Here is a 22,313-nt window from a genome sequence, read left to right as displayed (position 1 = left end):
CCAAGCACAGTGAACGGCGATACTTTGTGCCCTCTAAGGGTTATGAACATCTTTATTCCCACCCACAACCTGATTCCCTTGTGCATGCAGCTAACCAGCGTGAGCGGCAAGGTTTTCAAGGTCCCTCCCCCAAAAACAGGGAGGCTAAAACACTTGACTTTTTCGGGAGGAAGGTCTAGTCCAAAGGTGGATTGCAGCTCCGTATTTCCAACCAACAGGCCATGGTCATCCGGTTCTCTTTGAGTACCTCTACTGCAATGGCAGACTTTGCAGAGCTGCTCCTCCTAGACTCCCGTGCTGAGTTTTCTGCCTTGGTTGAGGAGTGCAAGCTAATCTCCCGAGCTTCCCTCCAGGCGGCGCTGGACATTGCTGATGCCGCCATGAGAGTCATGGCTGCAGGAGTGGCCATGAGAAGGGGCTCCTGGCTCTAGGTCTCTGGTCTCCCGTATGAGGTCCAGCAGACCATACAGGACCTCCCTTTGAGGGTGTGACTCTGTTTTCGGAGAAGACAAGATAAAAGGCTACGTAGCCTAAAAGACTCTAGAGCTACCCTCAAATCCTTGGGCCTACACGCTCCCGCCACGCAGCGCAAGCCTTTCAGGTCTCAACCTCCTCCGCGGTTCTACCAACAGAACCTACTGTACAGCTCCCGGAGGAGGAATAAGAGCAGCAGGAAAAGGCTGCACCCGTCCTCAGGCCAGGGCTCTGGCCAACCCAAACCACTTTCCAGCCCCAAACCAGCCTTTTGAAGGAGCGGTCAAGGATGGTGCACCAGATCAAAAACAGTATCTACCCCCGCCTTACCTTTTCCTCCGACTGTCCCCTTTCTACCGTGCATGGTCACATATCACTTTGGACCACTGGGTGCTCCGCACAGTAGAGAGGGGATACTCCATCCAATTCTGTGCCCTCCCACCCTTCCACCCCTCTTCCTCATCCCTCTTCAGGGACTCCTTGTGATGGGTTTGGTCACAGAGGTCCCCTTGGGACTGTCGCCTGATGTGCTGTGACTACCTCTGAGCTCATTTTCTCTGCAAGTTTGGGCCTCCAGAACCCTGCCTTGTTGAGACAGACATGCCAGTCTAAACCACATGCCCCAAAGCTGCTGATTTAACTGAAAACAGCTTAAAAAGCACTCCTGTCTCTATCACCCAGACACTCTGCTCCCAACGGGATCCAAACCCCACATAAATCCATTGTACTCTATATAAAACTTATACAGGGTAATCTCATAAATTGTCCACCATTTATAACGCTGATCGAGAGAAGCTGTTTGCTCCCCCAGGTATTAATTACTTACTCTGAGTTAATTAATAAACAAAAGTGATTTTATTAAGTATAAAAAGTAGGATTTAAGTGGTTCCAAGTAATAACAGACAGAACAAAGTAAGTTATCAAGCAAAATAAAACAAAACACGCACGCCTAAGCCTAATACATTGAGAAACTGATTACAGATAAAATCTCACCCTCGGAGATGTTCTAATAAGCTTCTTTCACAGACTGGACTCCTTCCTAGTCTGAGCCCAGTCCTTTCCCTTGGTACAGTTCTTGTTAGCTCCAGCTCAGGTGGTAACTAGGGGATTTCTCATGACTAGAACTTCCTTTGTTCTGTTCCACCCCCTTATATGGCTTTGGCACAAGGTGGGAATCCTTTGTCTCTCTGGGTCCCCACCCCTCCTTCTGAATGGAAAAACAGCAGGTTTAAGATGAGTTCCAGACAGGACCAGGTGACATGGTCACATGTCCTGTGAGACCCCAAGCCTTCATTCTTCCTGGCCTGACTAACAGGAAGGCTTGCAAGTAAACAGAGCCATTTACAACTAATTATCCTAGTTGATGGGAGCCATCAAGATTCCAAACCACCACTAATGGCCCACACTTTGCATTATTACAATAGAACCTCAGAGTTATATTTCATTTTTCTAGTTTCAGATACAAGAGTGATACATTTATACAAATAGGATGACCGCACTCAGTAGATTATACGCTTTGATGTTCTGTATCAGGGATCAACCAGCAACCTTTGACATGCAGCCCACCAGGCGGGCTGATCCGGGCCGGTTTGTTTACCTGCCACATCCGCAGTTTCGGCCGATCGCGGCTCCCACTGACCGCTATTTGCTATTCCAGGCCAATGGGCACTGCAGGAAGCAGTGTGGGCCAAGGGATATGCTGGCTGCTGTTTTGCCGCAGCCCCCATTGGCGTGGAGCGGCAAACTGCAGCCAGTGGGAGCTGCGATCGGCCACGTGCCAAAGGTTGCCGATCCTTGTTCTATATCAACAAACGGGGTGGGGGGTTGCACGTTCCTTTCCGCTGTGCCAGGAAGCCCTCATGTTGTGGGACTTCTTTGTAGAGCACTTGATACATCCGCAAGCATTGTACCTCCCCGGAGTACAGAACGAGTTGGCAGACTATCTCAGCAGGTTGTTCCACAGCCGTGAGTGGTCCCTTCGCTCAGACGTGGCGACCTCAACCTTCCATTGGTGAGGATTTCCCCAGATAGACCTGTTTGCCACGCGACGCAGCAGGAAGTGCCAGCAGTTTTGCTCCTTCCTGAATCACAGCCCAGGCTCCATTGCGGACGCGTTCCTCCTCCCATGGGGAGGCCGTCTGCTATATGCGTTCCCACCCATCCCTGTCGTTTACACGGTGCTCCTCAAGATATGGAGGGAAGAAGCTTTGGTGATATTGATAGCTCCAGCCTGGCCCTGCCAGCACTGGTACACATCACTCCGGGAAATCTCAGTGGAAGCTCCAGTCATCTTGCCGCTCTTCCTGGATTTACTAACTCAGGATCGCAGCCGTCTCCAACACCCGAACCTCGAGTCGCTCCACCTCATGGCGCGGAAGCTCCATGGTTGTACCCAATGGAGCTTTCTTGCTCGGATCAGGTTAGGCAACTCCTCCTTGGCAGTAGAAAACCCTCCACGAGAGCCACCTACCTTGCCAAGTGGAAGAGATTTTCAGTCTGGTCGGTGCAGCACCGTTCATCCCCGACACTCACCTCTGTGCCATTTATTAGACCATCTTCTCCATCTCAAGCAGCAGGGGCTGTCCATGTCATCAATAAGGGTTCACTTGGCCACCATCTCTGCCTTCCACCCAGGTGTAGAGGGCCGCTCAGTCTTTACTAACCCTATGCTCAGCCGCTTCCTTAAAGGTCTCGACAGCCTATCCTGGCTTGGGACCGCAATCTATTCCTTTCCAGACTTATGGGACCCCCCCCCCTTTGAACCTTTGGCGACATGCTCCGTGCTCTATCTTTCATACAAGGTAACGTTTCTGGTAGTGATAACCTCAGCCAGGAGGGTGTCTGAGCTCAAGGCACTGACATCAGAGTCCCGTTACACGGTGCTCTATAAGGACAAGGTTCAGCTCAGGCCCCAACCAGCCTTCCTCCCAGAGTTGTCCTGGTTGATGTGAAACTGGGAGACAACTTCCTCCCAGTGTTCTATCCTAAGCCACACTCAGGCGGCAGAGAGCAGAGGCTTCACTCATTGGTTGGCCGCAGGGCACTAGTCTTCTACATCCAGAGAATGAAGCCGTTCTGAAAGTCTGTCCAGTTATTCATGGCAGTAGCGGACAGAATGAAAGGTCTTCCTGTCTCCTCTCAATGTATCTCGTCATGGATCATGCCCTGCATCCATGAGTGCTACAACCTGACGAAAGTGCCCGCTCCTCTGATCAATGTGCACCAGGGCTCAGGCCTCTTCAACAGTGTTCCTGGCGCAGGTTCCCACCCAGGAAATCTGCAGAGCAGCGACATGGTTCTCCCTACTCACTTTCACCATGCACTATGCAATCACCCAGCAGGCCAGAGACGATGCGGCCTTTGGAAGGGCAATGCTCCAATCAGTAGATGACTCCGAGCCCACCTCCTGAACTTGGGCTTGTGAGTCACCTGTTTGGAATGGACACGAACAAGCACTTGAAGAAAAAAAACAACGGTTACAACAGTTACAAGAAGGTGATAACCATTTTTTTTTAATGAGAATTTTTCCCTTTCATGGAGTTGTCTCTCTCGTATATAGTTGGTACTTGTTTTTGTAAATTTATAGTTGATTTAGTTAGGTTTCATTTTCTTAATTGCTTTGTAGTCTACTAGAATGGTCAGTTCTCACTTGTTGTGGGTGCTGACGCCCAGTACCAGGGAATGCCTCATTCTTGGGGCTTTAGTCCTTGCACTGTCTGCAGGGAATCCAGGCCAGTGAGTAACCCTCATTCTCAGTGCTTAAAGTGCCTTGGCGAGGGTCATGTCTGTGACAGGTGCCAGATCTACTTTAAACCCCAAACTAGAAAGGATAGGGAGGGGTCACCTCTTTGCGGAGGCAGCCCTGCATCCGTGTTCAGCGCCTGCTCACTCAGGGCAGGCACAAAGCCTACTTCAGTTAGGAGCGCTCCTCCAGACATTGTAGGGTCTTGATATTACTCTCCCAGTACCAAGGGAGAAAAACACTGGCCTGGTGCTTTGAAGGACTCATCTTGCAAGAGATTGAGGTTCCCAGCTCCTTCGGCCAGGATACGGGGAGGGTATAAGTACTTGTTGGTGCCAATAGCACCTCAAGCAGGGTTGTCAACTGCAGCATCAAGCCTTGTGCCTCTGAAATCAACCACTGCTGCAGTACCACCCACTCTGCGGCACGGAGCCCTTCAACACAAGGGCAGACGCATCGGGGAATCTCTCTGTGCTGATAACGGACAATTTGGCACCCGCTTATCTGGTGCCATCAAGAGGCAAGCCTAGGATGCTTTCTTCGGTATTGTCATCTCTTGAGTCTTGATGGCGGTCCTTGGCACCAAGAAGTACTGTGTCTTTCTGGTCAGGTGACTTGGGCTCATTTTCAGAATCAGAGATTGGCTCATATGTGTCTTGATCTAGAGAGAGGTGACGTCACTCTCCATCCAGGCGTTTTCGCCCTTGGTATACAGTGGAGATTCCACATTGGTCGAGGGACGTGGATCTTTGGTCTGGAAGAGGTTGGGGTCTAATGCCCTACCAATGGCCATACTGGAGCCTCTGAGGGTTTCCTCCCACCACCAGCTCCTCCCTCCAGGTCCCCAAGTAGACACCAGGATAGTCTGTGAGATGGCATGTGAGGTCACCCTCAGTATGGGGTTGGGTGCCGAGCAGCAGCCCCAGCAGGATGGGTGCCCCAGCAGGATCTCTATCAGAGAAGTTAAGGAAGGTTCCACCTCAACTTGCTCTGTGTTCTTCCTCCTCCTCCTCCCTGGTGGTGTCCAGTGTGTCCTCACCTCTTCAGGATGATTACAGGGCATATCAGGACCTGTTGCAGAAGGTGGCTTCCTCTCTGGACATACAAGTGGAGGTAGTTTAGGAGAGCTCACATTGATTGGTGGATATTTTGGGTTCAATAGAGCCCTATTGAGGAGCCCTCCTCATTAACAAGGCCATTCTGGAGTCCACAGAGGTTTTGTGGCAAACACTGCCTTCTCTACCACCGATGGCCCAAAGGACTGAGGAAGAGGTATCATGTCCCCTCATGGGATTTTGAGCGTTTGTACAACTCCAACACCCTCTTAAGGTTTTTGGTGGTCTCAGCTGTGATGGAGAGCACATTGGGCAACCTGTTTCTACCCCAAAGTTGAGAGAGGCAAAGAAACTCTCTCTTTTCACTAGGAAAAATTATTCTGTTGCTAGGCTGCAGTTTCGTATTTCAATCCAGCAAGCCTTTCTGGGAAGATAAGATTTCTTCCACTGGGGCAATGGTCTCAAGTTTGTAGACAAGTTACTTGAGATGCCAGATGAGTGTCTGGCAGTAGTGGACAAGGGAAAACTGTTTGCTTGGACCTTTCTCCAGGCTGCTTTGCATGGGACAGACTGCGGCTAGGGCCATGAGCCTCTGCTGTCACAATGTGTACGTGTTCATGGCTTCAGTCATCAGGTCTTCCTCTGGAAGACTATTGGGTATCTCTCCATTGAGGGACTGACCCTATTTTCCCAGCAGACTGATAAGCATCACAGTTGCAAGAACTCCAAGGCTATGCTGAAGTTTGTGGGTTTGTACTCCACTCTCTAAAAAGCAGTTCTGCCATCAGTCATTCCACTGTTACCAGCCCTTTACGCTGTAGCAACCTGTCCAGACTAGGAGGAAAGGAAGAGTCTTAGGAGGAGACCACCACCGCCTCACTTCTCATGCAGTGAGCTTGTCCAGACAGCCCGGAAATGCAAAGCAGTCTGATTCTTTTGTTGAAGACAGCTTACCAGTTTGCCTTACACCAGCTTCTTGTTCCTGTTTTTTCCAATAGGTTTTTGACTTTTTAAGTGCTTGGACCCACACTAACACAGACAGGAGGGTCCTAAACACTGTGGAATTGGGACACACCCTTCAATTTATTTCTATTCCCTGCCCCCAGTCCCCTTCATCCATCCCTTTACAGAGGCCACTCTCACAGGAGGTCCTCCTTTGGGAAGTCGAGTCTCTCCTGCTATTGGGAACCATAGAGAAGATCCCTTATTTCCAGAGGGAAAGGATTTTATTCATGCTGCTTCCTAATTCCAAAGGCAAAAGGAAGGCTCAAACCCACCTGAGAAAGCTAAACAAATATGCAAGGAATTTTGCCTGGTCACCCTAGCATCCATTATTCCCTCCTTGGATCCCAGTGACTAGCATGCTGCCCTTGACTTGATGGATTCGTATTTCCATGTGTCAATCCATCAAAGCCACAGGAGATTCCTCAGATTTATGGTCAGTTGACATTCCTGACTGTTGGCCTATCCGCGGCCCTGTGAGTGTTCACAAAATGCATGGTGGGCTGCGTTCCTAAGGAAAACAGGAGTTCTGCTGTTTTCCATACCTGGACCCCTGGTTGGTGAGAGGTCAGTCCAAGAGCCAGGTGGAACTCAGTGTGGTCAAGTTTGTATTCAGAGTGCTGAGGCCGTTGATCAAAGAGGAAAAGTCAGTCTTCTCCCTGCTCAAAGAATAGAGTTTATAGGTGTGGTCCTGTATCCTACTGTAGCCGGGGCTTTCTTCCTGTAAACCAGAGTCCAGACTGTCAGCCATCTCGTTAGACGTAAAAGCCCATCCAACCATGGCTGTAAGGAGCTGCCTCGTGTGGTCTCGTGTATGTATGTGGTTCAGCATGCCAGTCTTCATCTAAGGAAGTTGCAGGGCTTACTGAGCTCAGTGTACTCCCTGATATGTGACTGGACATGTTGGTCCGAGTGCCCATGGCAGTCTTAGCCTCTTTGGACTCATGGATGGACCCAGCCAACATATGTGTGGGTGTTCACTTTCATTCTCCCACAACCCATACTGACTCTGGTTACAGACGCTTCTGCCCTAGATTGGGGAGCCCACCTGGGGAATCTACAGACTAACACTGGGTTGGCCAAGATTTAGCTCTCTACATAAACATGAGGGAGTTGAGAGCCATTCATCTAGCTCAGGGGTGAGCAAACATCTGGGTATGGAAATTGTATGGTGGGCCATGAATACTCACAAAATTGGGGGTTGGGGTGTGGGAGGGGGTGAGGGCTCTGGGGTGGAACTGGGCATGAGTGTTTGGGGATGCAGGAGGATGCTCCGGGCTGGGACCGAGGGGTTCAGAGGGCAGAAGGGGGATCAGGGCTGGGGGGTGTCGGGTGCAGGCTCTGGGCGGCTCCCGGAAGCAGCGGCATGTCCTCCCTCCGACTCCTACATGGAGGCACGGCCAGGCAGTTCTGCGCACTGCCCCATCTGCAGGTGCTGCCCCTACAGCTCCCATTGGCTGTGGTTCCTGGCCAATGGGAGCTGCAGGGGTGGCGCTTGGGACAGGGGCAGCATACGGAGCACCCTGGCTGCCCCTAAGCATAGGAGCTGGAGAGAGGACATGCTCCTGCTTGCAGGAGCCGTACAGAGGGGAAAAGCCTTCAATACTGCTTCCCGGCTGGAGCGCCGGAGCGGAGCAAGCCCTGGACCCCGCTCCCCAACGAGAGCTCGAGGGCCAGATTAAAACGTCAGAAGGGTCAGATGCGGCCCCTGGGCCGTAGTTTGCCCACCCCTGATCTAGGTTGTCACACTTTCCTGCCCCACATCAAGGGAAGGAATTTTCTGTGTTATCTGTAAGAACTAGTAGAGATGTTCTAGATGAACAGACAGGGAGGGGCCATATCGTATCTTTTCTGCCAAGAGGAGATGCACCTTTGGGTGTTTGGAACACAGAGATTCACCTCAATGTCTCCTGCCATCTGGTTGTCTGGAACATTCCAGCAGACCGCTTGAGCAGGTCTTTGCTAGTCATCACAAGTGGTCTCTCCGGCCTGATATAGTCAGACACCTATTTTAAGCCTGGGGTTTCCCCACATATATATACCTGCCTCTGGAAATTTCCACTACTTGCATCTGATGAAGTGGGTATTCACCCACGAAAGCTCATGCTGCAAAACGTCTGTTAGTCTATAAGGTGCCACAGGATTCTTTGCTGCTTTTATAGACCTCTTTGTAACTCAACTCATCAGCGGTTTTGTTCAAGAGCAGGTCACAGTCCAGTGTCTCTGACAGACGCTTTCCTGTTGCCTTGGAAAGACAAAATTCATTTATGGTTCCCCTCTGGTTCCACTCCTCCCCAGGGTGCTAAAAGTCAAGCAGCATTATACTTGCATGATTCTCCTAGCACTGGCGTGGCTTTGCCAGGATTGGTTTTCCGCTGTGCTGAGTCTCTCAATCAGGACTCCACTGACATTGCCTCCAGAAGCAGACCTGTTTCACAGGACCATGGTCACCTTCTTCATCCTGTGCCAGTTGCTCTTCGTCGTAACCATGGAGTGTGCAGGCTGTAACACCCCAGGAGGAAGCCTCTTCAAGGGATGTGCAAAATGACCTCTTGAATAGCCGAAAATGATCATCTAGGTATATTTACCTGTTAAAGTTGAAATGATTCTCCCTGTGGTCTCAACAAAAGGGGTTTCTCCGGGCCGGGTTCCTATACAGCATATTCTGGACTATTTCTTCTACTTGAAACAACAAAGTCTTCCTGTTAGTTCTATTAGGGCTCACCTAGCAGCTATCTCTGCTTTCTACCCTCCAGTTGCTAATCACTCAGTTTTTTCTAGTCTGTCACTCAAATTCTTGAAGAGTCTGGCCTGGTTATCATTCCCAAGTAAAGGGTTGTATCGCTCCTTTAGATTTACATCTGATGTTAACAACGCTGATGGGTCTGCCCTTTGAACCACTGGCTACCAGTTCGTTGCTTCATCTTTCATTTAAAGTAGCCTTTTTTGGTGGCAATTACCTCTGCGAGGTGAATAGGAAAATTGCAAGCCCTGGTATCTGACCCATCCTATACATTTTTTAAAGGACACTTTTAAAAGTATTCTTATTCCCCATCTTAAGTTTCTGACCAAAGTGACATCAAGTGAGAACCTAATCGGGCAATGTAACTACCAGCCTTCTTTCCTAAGCCTTGTGCCCATATATTGGATGTCAGGAGAGCATTAGCTTTTCACTTGGACAGAACTAGATCATTCTCATAGCTGTTTATGGCAGTCATGGACAGGATGAAGGGTACTCCAGTCTCGACTCAGAGAATCTTGTCATGGATTTGCTATTTGTGATAGCACATTGCCAGTGTGACTCTGCCAAGTAGCATGGTAGCACACTTGATGAGATGGCACACAGCTTCTGATGCTTATCTAACTCAAGTGCCTATACAGGACATTTGTAGAGCTGCACTTGGTCATCAGTACATACATTTGCATCTCATTATGCCATATCTCAACATTCTAGAGACAATGCCAGGTTTGGACATGTAGTTGTACAATCACTGTTCAGAGAGACTCCAATCCCACCTCTGAATTCATCACTTGAATTCACCAACTGTGCATCACTTGAAGTGGCGTGGTTATGCACAATCACTCGGAGAAGAAAAATGGTTGTTAAACTGTTATGTAACTCTTGTTTGAGATGCATTGCACATGCCCATTCCATGTCCCATCTCCCTACCCCTGTATAGCACCGTCTGTCAACTAAGAAGGTGCTGTGGGGAGTTGGGAGTGACTCTGCCCTTTATACCATTGCTCAGCAGCACAAGGTGGCAGAGAGCACATGCATTGTTCCAACAGGTACTGGTAAGGGAAAAATCTCCGATGATGCACGCTGGGTGCATCAAAACCTGAAGCAGAATGAAATGTGCAACATGTCTGGAAAAACAACAGTTACAGAACGGGTTAGTAACCTTTTCTATCCCCTTGCTGACTGGAGTGTCAGGGATGGCTCTCTTCTCCAGGTAGTGATGGTGGGTGTGACTGGCACATTGACGCTGACTCTCAATCTCTCTCTTTCAATCATACAGAGTCGAGGTGTGCTGCGGCGAGGGCAAGCAGGTGAATCCTCTGACATTCCGGCTTCTCACCTGGCTGCAGGATGACACCTTCTTGGCAGTCAGCCAGGGGCAGCTTGCCGAGCACTCCATCATCCACCATCTGACTGGAGGTCCTGAGGCAGAGGGAGGGTGCCTACATCTCCGGTATTGGAAAGGAGCTTTATACTCCTTGTGCTGTTTATGAAAACTTGCAAGTGATTCTAGAAATGAATAAAGGCCTCTAAGCTGTCATGGGATAAGAGAGAAAGTCCTCTCATGGACTGGTAACTGGTAAAAAGGTAGGAAACAAAGGGTAGGAATAAATTGTCAGGTTTCAGAATGGAGAGAGGTAAATAGTGGTGTCCCCCAGGGGTCTGTATTGGCACCAGTCCTATTCAACGTATTCATAAATAATCTTGAAAAAGGGGTAACAGTGAAGCGGCAAAATTTGCAGATGATACAAAACTACTCAAGATAGTTAAATCCCAAGCAGACTGCAAAGAGCTACAAAAGGATCTCACAAAACTGGGTGACTGGGCAACAAAATAGCAGATGAAATTCAATGTTGATAAATGCAAAGTAATGCACATTGGAAAACATAATCCCAACTATACATGTACAGTGATGGCGTCCAAATTGGCTGTTACCACTCAAGAAGGAGATCTTGGAGTCATTGTGGATACTTCTCTGAAAACCTCCACTCAGTGTGCAGCGGCAGTCTTGAATACTGTGTGAAGATGTGTTTGACCCAACTCAAAAAAAAATATATTGGAATTGGAAAAGTTTCAGAAAAGGGCAACAAAACTAGGGGTGTGAAATGGCTGCCATATGAGGAGAGAGTAATAAGACTGGGACTTTTCAGCTTTGAAAAGAGATGACTAAGAGGGGATATGATAGAGGTCTATAAAATCATGACTGGTTAGAGAAAGTAAATAAGGAAGTGTTGTTTACTCCTTCTCATAACACAAGAAATAGGGGTCACCAAATGAAATTAACAGGCAACAGGTTTAAAACAAACACAAAGAAGTATTTTTTCACATAACGCACAGACAACTTGTGGGACTCCCTGCCAGAAGATGTTGTGAAGGCCAAGACTATAACAGGGTTAAAAAAAAACCTAGATAAGTCCATGAAGGATAGGTCCATCAATGGTTATTAGCCAGGATAGGCAGGGATGGTGTCCCTAGCTTCTGTTTGCCAGAAGCTGGGAATGGGCGACAGGGGATGGATCACTTGATGATTCCCTGTTCTGGTCACTCCTTCTGGAGCACCTGGCGTTGGCCACTGTTGGAAGACCGGATACTGGGCTAGATATACTTTAGTCTGACCCAGTGTGGCCATTCTTTATATTCTTATGCTCCAGGGGCCTGGGATGGGCTTGTGGTACAGGTGCTGGCTGGCTCCTGCTGGTGAGGCAGTGCACCCCGTAAACTCTGGGTGCTATCAGACTCCTCCCTACTGTTGACATGTTGTGGCTCATTGTGGGGATTTCTTGGCAAAAGGTATCGCATCAGATTGGATACCTGTGTGCTGCGGCGACGGGAATGCTGGAAATGGCTCCGTAATACAAGAGTCCATGTAGGGCCTCTGCCCCTAGGGCCAGCACATTACTGGGGTCTTGGCAGAGATGCTGTTGCATGAGTATGGGGCACAAGGCAGTGTCATGCTTCTCCCAGGGGAGCTCCCACTGGGTCAGGGCCAAACACATTCAGGGAATGGAGACAAGAAGCTAAATAGGGGACTTGGCTCTTCAGGGATGCCAGTCCAGCATTTCCTCTCAGCCCTGAGCTCTGGGAATAGCCAAGAATCTTCCCCTACTGCCACACCCAGCTGGTAGTTTGTAATGGATTCTGTGGCCTGTCCAAGCAACTTGAGGGTCCCCACTGCTCATGCCAGGGGGCAGCTGAGCCACCAGAATTAACGTTACCACTTGGGGGTAGTAAAATTGAATGGGCGCTTGATCAGAATATCTGCTTCTCTTCTGAGTATCTGCACCGATGGGTGCTCCACCATACGAGTACCTGTGCATGCTCAACCAGACAATGCAAAGCAGTGTGTCTGGGCCTATGCTTGCACAAAGCAGCACCGTGTGCCTCCTAACAAGGGAATGTAAGGACCAGCCGCCATGCAGTTCCTTCTCAACTGCCCGCAGCTCAAGACAGAGCGATTGTGCATCCAGCTGATTCTACGGCTTCCAGCCATTTCTCGATATTCCATTAGCTGTTCAGTTTCTCCATTTCTTAGTTATTTTGTTCTAATTAGTTTATTTTATAGTTGTGATTAGAAGGAAGCAAATCCCTTCTCTCCTCTTTTACTTGGGCTTGCCACCTCCTGGGTTATGCCAAAGACCTTGGGGTTTAAGCCTCGCCAGACCTGCCACAGGTCTTTTCCCCATAGTGACATGCATTCAAACTGCCTCTGCTGCCTTGGAGGCACCCACATCCTGTCTGCGGATAAGGTGTGTACAGGCAGATCATGGAATGATAGAGGAGCTACATTCAAGGTCATTCTAATGCAGCAATCTCTAGCCCCAGTGAGGTCTGCTTCCTCCTGTTACATTTGCTAAAAATCTTGGCCTGACCAGAGAGACTGGAATGCAGCCCCCCTGCAGTGTGACAGCATATTCCACCACAGCTCTGTCTACTCCTATAGCTCTACTAAAGGGGTATTCCTATATAAGAAATTTGTAGTGCTGAGACTTGGTCTTCCATCCATACCTTTGCCAAGCATTATGCTGCTGTTCCTCCTTCCAGGGACGATACTGCCTTCGGTGATACAGTCTTCCAAACCATCTTAGACTTACCTCCTGAGCACCATCTCTCACTGAATTACTTCTTGGGAGTCTCTGACGGGGGAGCATTCATAGGGGCATATACACAGAGAGCTTACTTAACTTACAGTAACTTGAGTTTTTCAAGGTGTTTTGTCCCTGTGAGTGCTCCACCTCCCGTCGTCTTCCCCCTCAGCTGTGCTTCACACTCAAGAAGGAACCAATTGGTAGCAGGTTAAATGTCCTCCTTACGTGCCCTTGTGCGGGGACACGAGGTGCTGCTTTCCACAAGCGCGGGACTATGGACACTGCTTTGCATTCTCCATTTGAGAGCACACAAGTGCATGCATCCTATGGTTGAGCACTTGTATGGACAAAACATCTCAAAAAACTCAAGTTACTATAAAAGTTAGTAATGGCTCCTTTTGACCAATGAGAGGACTATAGCTGCAACCCCCTCTGCCTTCCCAGCATGCTCCAGGCACCTCTCAGTGAGCCCCACAGCCAGGTATCTTGCTGGGAAAGCTCCATGTTTTGTAGTGGTGCCCATTGTCTACTGATGGGTTTAGCCTGAGTTCTCTTTCTACTAAAGCTCCTAGATTCAAAGGGTGTTGGATTGAAACATGGGCAGACATGCCCATGTATGTTGTAGAAATCCATTTCTTTGGGGACCCGCTAAAACCTGGCAGTGCCCGACGTGTTGTGGTCCTGTGAGGTAGGCAGGTCAGAACCATGTTTGAGTTGTGTCGAATGTGCAACAGCTGTGAGCTTTGCAGGCTCTCTGGCCATCTGGGAAGGGGGGTTAAAACATGCCTATCGGTACATCCCAAGACTCATGATGAGAGTGAGTACTTTAGTGCCCCATGATCAGTGAAGCGTTGCTGGCAGGCACATGTTCCAAGCCAGTGGAGGCCAGTGAGGGACTGGGGCCAGGACTTTTACTCTCTTCTTCACAGTATTAATTGAACTGGTGCAAGTTTAACATCACTCTGCAGAGAGCTGTTATGGAGACTAATGTGTTATCTATCCATTCACTCCAACTAGTACTACCAGAAACAGTGTCTGCTAGCCGCTCCCTTCCCACCCCATTAAATGTAGAGCCATGTCCGGTGCACTGGATGCATATCCACTGTAGCATTGTAATATTCTCTCTCGTGTACTTTTTCTAGTTTGTCTATGCCTGTGGATGGGGATGTGATCAGCCTGTGCTGTAATCCAAAGACCAGAGCAATAGCTCTGCAGCTGAATGATGGGCAGATACTGAAGTACCTCTGGGGTGAGTGTAAGATACCCGTCAAGATGGCTGGCTTAGGAACTGATGGCTGTCACGGATCTGTCCTGCAGTTTAACTAGCCAGTTGAAGTATAAGAATGTGCATGGACCTTGCAAGTTGATGATGTTGCTTTTCACATTACTTGTCTCTTTGGACTTTGTTAAAGTACTGATTTGTATCTGAACGTATCTAATTTTTAAAGAAAAGAGAGGCTATAGCTGTGTTTTGAAATGAAAGGCCAAGCTCAGTGGCTTTCGAAAGACAGAAGTGGTATTGGGGGCTCAGTGACTTTAGCCCCTTTATCCCTAATGGTACAAATGTTCGACTGAGCCCATAGACCCCACCACCCTCTCGCTGCTGCTATCATGGATCTGCAGGAATTATGCTGTGCCCCAGCTGTTAAATAGTCCCTCAGAGGAACCCCTTCTTTCAGTGTGCCAGACCCCCAAAGGGTCCCACTCTTCCTTCAAGGTAGGCCCGGGAGCATCACCACCTCCGAGACTGAGCCCCTGGGCTCCAGCACGCCTGTTGGCACTAGGAGTTCTGCCCAGAGAGTCCACCTGAGAGAGACTCCTGGTAGAGACTTGTACACCCTTCAGGGATCAATGACCCTCCTCAGGTGACACCAGGCAGCCTTTTCCAAACTGATCGTGCCGGCCTTAGGGCCGGCCAAATGGGCCCATGCCCAGGGCGCCACCACAAGGGGCTCAGGCTTCCCCTGGCTGGCTGTGGCCAGACTCCTCTCTTCTCCGGCCCCACCCCTGCGTGGGCATTTTGACAGGAAGTACCTGTGTGGGGCCGGCGGGCTTCTCCCCACCCCTATGGCCCCTCACTCCTCAGCCGGACAGCTGAGGGCTCCGGCTCTGCCCCAGCCCCGGGAAGCCCAGAGCGGCGCGGCTTGCTGCCGGGAGCGGAGCCGAGTCCCTACCTGCCTGAGGCCTTGCACCCCTCGGTCTCCTGCAGAGGCTGGCGGGGGTGGGGCCGGGGCCAGGAGGAGCAAAACCTTTACATGAGTGAGGGGAGGGGGGCGGGAGCTGGGCCGGGCAGGGAGGTAGGGGGGACTTAAAGTGACAGTGCGCTCACTGTCTCTCAAACTTCCCCCCCACACAGGTTTTCACAGCCACATACTCTGCCTCTCACAGTCTCCCAACACAGATTGTCATACACACACAGTCTCACACTCCCCAACACGCACACTGTCTCTCACACACACACTGGCGTGCGCGCTCGCTCTCTCTCTCTCTCTCTCTCATTGTTATTACTGCTTGGTACTTCCTGTCAAAACGCTCGTGGTGAGCCAGGAGTGGCTAGGGGCTGCAGGAGGGCTGTGGGCTCTGGCAAGATGCAGTCCCCATGTGACAGCGCAAAGCCAGCCTTGACGCGCAGGCCAAGCACCAGGCATCACAAGCCACCACAGCAGCACAGAAGTAAGTGTGGCGTTCTTCTTCGAGTGATTGCTCCAATGCATTCCAGTTAGGTGTGCGTGCACGGCTTCTCTGAACTTTTTTCCCTAGCAACCCCGGTGGGCCGGCTGGCGCCCCCTGGAGTGGCGCCGCTATGGCGCTAAATATATACCTCAGCCGGCCTGTCCGCTCCTCAGTTCCTTCTTACCGCCCGTGACGGCAGTTGGAACTGTGGAGTGCTTGGTAGCTCTTCACGTCCCTAGCTTTCTCTAGTTCATTGTTGTACATAGTTAGCATAGTTAGTTATAGTTGTTCAGTTAGCAATAGTTAGTGTTAGATAGGCTAAAAAAGGGGGGGTTTCCTCATGCCCAAAGCACCGGGCTTTAAGCCCTGCACGGTGTGCCAGAAACCGATGCCCGTAGGAAACCCGCACGACGCGTGTCTCCGCTGCTTGGGCGAAGGGCACCAAACTGACAAGTGCCAGATCTGTTTAAAATTCAAACCGCGGACCCGCAAGGATCGAGATAGCCGCTTGAAACAGATCCTCATAGAGGCGTCCCTCCAACCACCGGCACCGCCCGCGCCGCTTCCGCGGCCTCCCGTGCAGGACACACCGCCGGCACCGACTGCGGCACCGCCGGCGAAGAAAGCGGTTGCGAAGACTCGGCACCGCTCGCTCTCGCCCGCCAGGAAACAAAGACTGGCGAAGGCTCTGGCTCAGGCTCGCGTTCAGGACTCCGCCAAGGCGACTCCGCAGCCTGCAGCCCCTGTGGTGCCTCTGCACAAACAGTGCACTGCACCTGTGACTCCGGCGCCGCAAGGGCCGTCGAGTCCGGCGCCGCCTCGCTCCCCGGTGCCGTCCGTGGTCGAGCCTCGGCTGCCGTCGATGCCGGAGACATTTACCTCCGTGCGAGAGCTGATACAGCTCATAGAGGCTCCAGGCCTCCGGCCCCCGGCACCGCCGGCGCGGGCTGTCGTCTCCAGGGGCAAACCGGCAGCAATGGTCCGGCCACCCTCCCTGGAATCAAGGCGTGGACGTCGGACACGGTCCCGGTCTCGTTCCCGCACCGTCAACAGCTTGCCGTCCCGCCGATCGCGTTCCCGGCACCGCACGCCATCGCGGCACCGATCGCAGTCTGCTCGTCGGTCGAAGTCCCGGTACCGCTCCTCTTCGCGGTACCGGTCGCGCTCCCGACGTCGCACCAGATCGAGGTTGCCACCATCTCGGCACCGACGGTCTCAGTCCCGGCACCGTTCCCGGCGCCGCGACTCCCGCGGACGCTCCAGACGTCGCAGTCCGCACTCTCGGTCGAGCTCCCGGCACCGGTCGAGCTCCCGGCGCCGCGATGTCCATGGTCGGTCTCGGCATCGGAGATCTTACTCCCGGTCGAGCTCCCGGCACCGCTCGAGCTCCCGGCACCGTGGAAACAGTCGAGCGAGGTCGCCTCCCCGGCACCGAGCAGAAGAGCATCCCTCGGCGGTATGCTCTGGACCCTCATTGACACCTCCCTGGCCTTCCCGCCCTGAGTCGGTCGCCTCCGGCACAGAAGCCTATGGGCTCCCGCCTCCGACGCCACCAGCCCAGCCTAGCGGGGCCCAGCAGTGGGGCTTTTGGGTCCCGTGGGCACAATATGAGTCGGACGCTGTGCCTGTTCCGCCGAGGCCTCCAGGGGCCCAACTCAGAGTCCCAGAGGCGTCGATATCTGGACCACCGCCATCCCCACCGCCGGCCATTCCGGTGGCGCCAGAGGGCCCCTCCGAACCCCCAGCCCACCACGCAGTGGACCCCTCTTCGGCTGAGGTCGTTCAGGAGTTATCCTCCTCATCCTCTCCCGATGAGGCAGTGGCCGGCGCGGCATCAAGAGAGCCGCCCCCCGTTGATGCGAAGGCACATCAGGACCTACTCCGCCGTGTGGCAACGGCTATGGACCTCCCGGTAGAGGAGGTAAAGGAGGACGAGGACCACATCACGAACGTGGTGGGGTCAGACTTGCCAGTCCGGGTTGCGTTACCTTTTGTGCGCACGGTCCAAAGGAACGCCACCACCATTTGGCAAACGCCCGCTTCCGTGCCTCCCACAGCCAGGGGCGTGGAAAGAAAGTACTCAGTCCCTCCCACGGGCTATGAGTACTTGTATGTGCATCCAACTCCGGACTCCCTGGTGGTACAGTCCGTTAACGATAGGGAGCGTAACGGCCAGCCGGCCACTGCCCCAAAGGCGAAAGAGGCACGACGGATGGACCTTCTCGGCCGAAAGGTCTACTCTGCAGGGGGCCTGCAGATGAGGATTGGTAACCAGCAGGTCCTCCTGGCCAGATACGTGTTCGACATACTCACGTCCCTGGCCAAGTTCGCTGACCTCCTGCCGTTAACATCCCGCCAGGACTTCACCACAATGTTGGAGGAAGGGAGGCGATCCTCTCGCTCCTCCATTACAGCCGGCCTCGACGCGGCGGACTCAGGGGCACGGACCTTAGCAACGGGGGTCACGATGCGGCGCATCGCCTGGCTCCAATCTTCCACCCTGCCTCCAGAAGTCCAGTTTACTCTCCAGGATTTGCCCTTTGACACCAAGGGGTTGTTTTCGGAGAAGATGGATTCGCGGATCCAGTCGCTAAAGGACGGCCGGGTGGCGATCCGTACACTCGGGATGCATACGCCGGTGACGCAGCGCAGGCCATTCCGCCCGCAGCCCTCCCGCTATCAGTCGCGGTACCGACCCTACCCGGCTCGGCGACCGGCCCAAAATCGCCGTCGCCCATCGGGCAACCGCCGAAACCAGGGCCAGGCCGCTTCCAAAGCCCCACAGGCGGCGAAGCAACCCTTTTGATGGGACGCACGAGGGCTGCACATCACTCTCCCCTCTGGATCCTCCCCGTTTATTTCACAACCGCCTCTCCCGTTTTTTCTTGGCGTGGTCCCGAGTAACGTCGGACAGCTGGGTGCTCAGCACGGTCCACTCGGGATACCGTCTTCAGTTTGTTTCGCCCCCTCCTTCCCACCGACCTTCCCTGTCCCTCTTCAGGGACCCCTCTCACGAGCAAGTCCTCATACAAGAGGTCCAGACTCTGTTGAGCGTGGGTGCCATAGAGGAGGTGCCCCCCTCCAGGCGGGGCAGGGGATTTTACTCCAGGTATTTCCTCATCCCCAAGGCGAAAGGCGGGCTACGTCCTATCCTGGACCTTCGCGGGCTGAACAGATACCTACTCAAGCCCAAGTTCCGCATGGTCACCTTGGGGACCATCATTCCCTCCCTGGATCCGGGAGACTGGTTTGCGGCCCTCGACATGAAGGACGCCTACTTCCATGTCGCTATCTACCCCCCTCATCGGCGCTACCTTCGGTTTGTGGTCAACAACGCCCACTACCAGTTAGCCGTGTTGCCATTCGGCCTTTCGACCGCCCCCAGAGTATTCACCAAATGCATGGCGGTCGTCGCCGCAGCACTACGACGGAACCAGATACATGTTTACCCGTATCTGGACTGTCCAGGCAACTCGTGGAGACTCAGATGGTAGAGGTCCTGGCTCTCTTTCGGCGCCTCGGTCTTCTCGTCAACACCGAGAAGTCAACTTTGATTCCGACGCAGCGAGTCGAATTCATTGGGGCGGTCCTCGACTCCACGGTGGCCAGAGCCTGTCTCCCTCGCGCTCGACATCAGACAATGGTCTCCATCATCCGAGACCTCGTCAATTTCCCGACGACGACGGTGCGGTCATGCCTCCGCCTCCTGGGCCACATGGCATCGTGTACGTACGTCACCGCGTACGCACGACTTCACCTTCGTCCATTTCAGTCCTGGCTCGCGACGGTGTACCGCCCGCATCGCGACGCCATCGACATGGTGGTCACCGTCAACAGGCCGGCTCTCGACTCCCTCAGCTGGTGGCTCGACCCGGAGGTCGTGTGCGCCGGAGTCCTGTTCCACCCTCCGCGGCCATCGGCAACGTTGACCACGGATGCCTCTGCGCTCGGATGGGGGGCTCACCTGGGAGACCTGCACACTCAAGGCCTCTGGTCAGCGAGCGAGCTCACACTCCACATCAATGTCCGCGAGCTCCGAGCGATCCGCTTGGCATGTCACACCTTTCGGACCAACCTGCAAGGCCGCTGTGTGACAGTGTTCACGGACAACACAACAGCAATGTTCTACGTGAACAAGCAGGGCGGAGCCCGCTCGTCCCCCCTCTGCAAGGAAGCGATCCTCCTGTGGGACTTCTGCGTGACCCACTCCATTCACCTGGAAGCGTCCTTTCTTCCGGGAGTGCAGAACACGCTGGCCGACCATCTCAGCAGGTCGTTTCTCTCCCACGAGTGGTCCCTCCGTCCCGACGTTGCACACACGATCTTCCAGAGGTGGGGGTTTCCCCGGGTCGACCTCTTCGCCTCCAAGGCGAACAGGAAGTGTCTCCAGTTCTGCTCGTTCCGGGGGCACTCACCGGGCTCTCTCTCGGACGCTTTCCTGTATCCGTGGCAGACTCACCTCCTCTATGCCTTCCCTCCGTTTCCGCTCGTGCACAGAGTGCTCCAGAAGCTTCGGAGGGATCGAGCCACCATGATACTCGTGGCTCCAGCCTGGCCGAGGCAGCATTGGTACACCCTGCTGCTCGAGCTCTCCGTTCGGGAGCCCATCACCCTCCCATTGTGGCCGGACCTCATCACGCAGGACTTCGGCAAACTCCACCATCCGAACCTGCAGTCCCTCCATCTTACAGCCTGGTACCTGCGTGGTTGACCCACGCAGAGAGGACTGTTCGGCGCCGTGCAGCAAGTCCTTCTTGAAAGCAGAAAGCCTTCCACTCGTACCACCTACATGGCGAAATGGAAGAGGTTCGCGCTCTGGTGTGACCAGCAAGGGCTCAACCCATTCGTGGTACCTGTCCCTACCATCCTAGACTACCTATGGTACCTTAAGGAGCAGGGTCTGGCGGTTTCCTCCTTGCGGGTCCACCTCGCATCGGTGTCCGCCTTTCGTCCGTCAGTCGAGGGCCGAACCATCTTTTCCAATCCGATGGTCTCCCGCTTCCTGAAGGGCCTCGACCGCTTATACCCGCCAGTGCGTCGCCCTGCCCCAACCTGGGACTTGAACCTCGTCCTGGCCAGGCTCATGCGTCCACCATTCGAGCCTATGGCCACGTGTTCTCTCCTCTACCTCTCCTATAAGACGGCCTTCCTGGTTGCCATAACATCGGCAAGGAGAGTCTCGGAGCTCCGAGCGTTGACGGTGGGGCCCCCCCTACACCGTCTTTCACGCGGACAAGGTGCAGCTTCGTCCTCATCCGGCCTTCCTACCAAAGGTGGTCTCGGCCTTCCACCTTAATCAGGACATCTTTCTCCCGGTCTTCTTCCCGAAGCCCCATGCTTCGCCCCGGGAACAACAGCTCCATACCCTCGACGTCCGTAGGGCGCTGGCGTTTTACATCGACCGGACGAGGTCCTTTCGGCGTTCCACCCAGCTCTTCATCGCAGTCGCTGATCGCATGAAAGGCGAGCCGGTCTCTACCCAGCGCATTTCCTCCTGGGTGACTCAATGCATCAGGTCATGCTACGAGCTGGCTCACGTGACACCATGCCGACTCACCGCTCATTCTACGAGAGCACACGCCTCGTCATCCGCCTTCCTGAGCCATGTCCCCATCCAGGACATCTGCAGAGCGGCCACCTGGTCTTCGGTCCACACCTTCGCCTCCCACTACGCGTTGGTGCAGCAGTCTAGAGACGACGCAGCCTTCTGCTCTGCGGTATTACACTCCGCCACGTCTCACTCCGACCCCACCGCCTAGGTAAGGCTTGGGAATCACCTAACTGGAATGCATTGGAGCAATCACTCGAAAAAGAAAGGACGGTTACTCACCTGTAGTAACTGTTGTTCTTCGAGATGTGTTGCTCCAATCCATTCCAGACCCGCCCTCCTTCCCCACTGTCGGAGTAGCCGGCAAGAAGGAACTGAGGAGCGGACGGGCCGGCTGAGGTATATATTTAGCGCCATAGCGGCGCCACTCCAGGGGGCGCCAGCCGGCCCGCCGGAGTTGCTAGGGTAAAAATCTTCCGAAGAGCCGTGCACGCACGGCGCGCACACCTAACTGGAATGGATTGGAGCAACACATCTCGAAGAACAACAGTTACTACAGGTGAGTAACCGTCCTATACACCATATATCATGCCACCCTTTCTTCTGCGCTGCTGCTGACAGTGGCCTGGGAATTTGCTAGTTGTAGCAGTTACTCGTGACCTTATCTGATTAAAATATATTTGCAACAGATCTGTACAAAATGTGGCATGTAAGATGTCTATGAAAAGGCTATGATTTGCTGAACATGTTTATGCTATTTGTATGCATGTATCATTTTTGTATTTGAAGTTATGAGTATTGGCTCTGTACCTGTATTTCAAATGTTTGCTCCTGGGGTAACGCCCACAAGGTAGTTAGCCAGTACATTTTGAAGGGACTAGTCAAAGTAAGTGGCTCATCAAGGGACACTTAAATCACAATGGACCATGGGAGATGCCCATCTACATTGAATGGACTTTCCTGTGGACACTCCATATGAAGTATAGGTAATGGC

At 52.9% G+C, this 22,313-nt stretch overlaps 1 protein-coding gene across 1 annotated transcript in view; it reads left to right on the top strand.

Moving 5' to 3' along the window:
* LOC120407631 (elongator complex protein 1-like) overlaps nt 1–22,313 on the top strand; it is a 126,160-nt gene that overhangs the window by 44,931 nt on the left and 58,916 nt on the right. Inside the window, exons 14-15 of the mRNA XM_039543395.1 lie at nt 10,293–10,466; nt 14,241–14,347. Of these exons, the coding sequence (XP_039399329.1) occupies nt 10,293–10,466; nt 14,241–14,347 (281 nt within the window). The remainder of the gene's footprint in view (nt 1–10,292; nt 10,467–14,240; nt 14,348–22,313) is intronic.

This window comes from Mauremys reevesii, linkage group 6 (assembly GCF_016161935.1).
Source record: "Mauremys reevesii isolate NIE-2019 linkage group 6, ASM1616193v1, whole genome shotgun sequence".
Taxonomy (NCBI): domain Eukaryota; kingdom Metazoa; phylum Chordata; order Testudines; family Geoemydidae; genus Mauremys; species Mauremys reevesii.
This window is presented reverse-complemented; position numbering and strand designations above follow the sequence as displayed.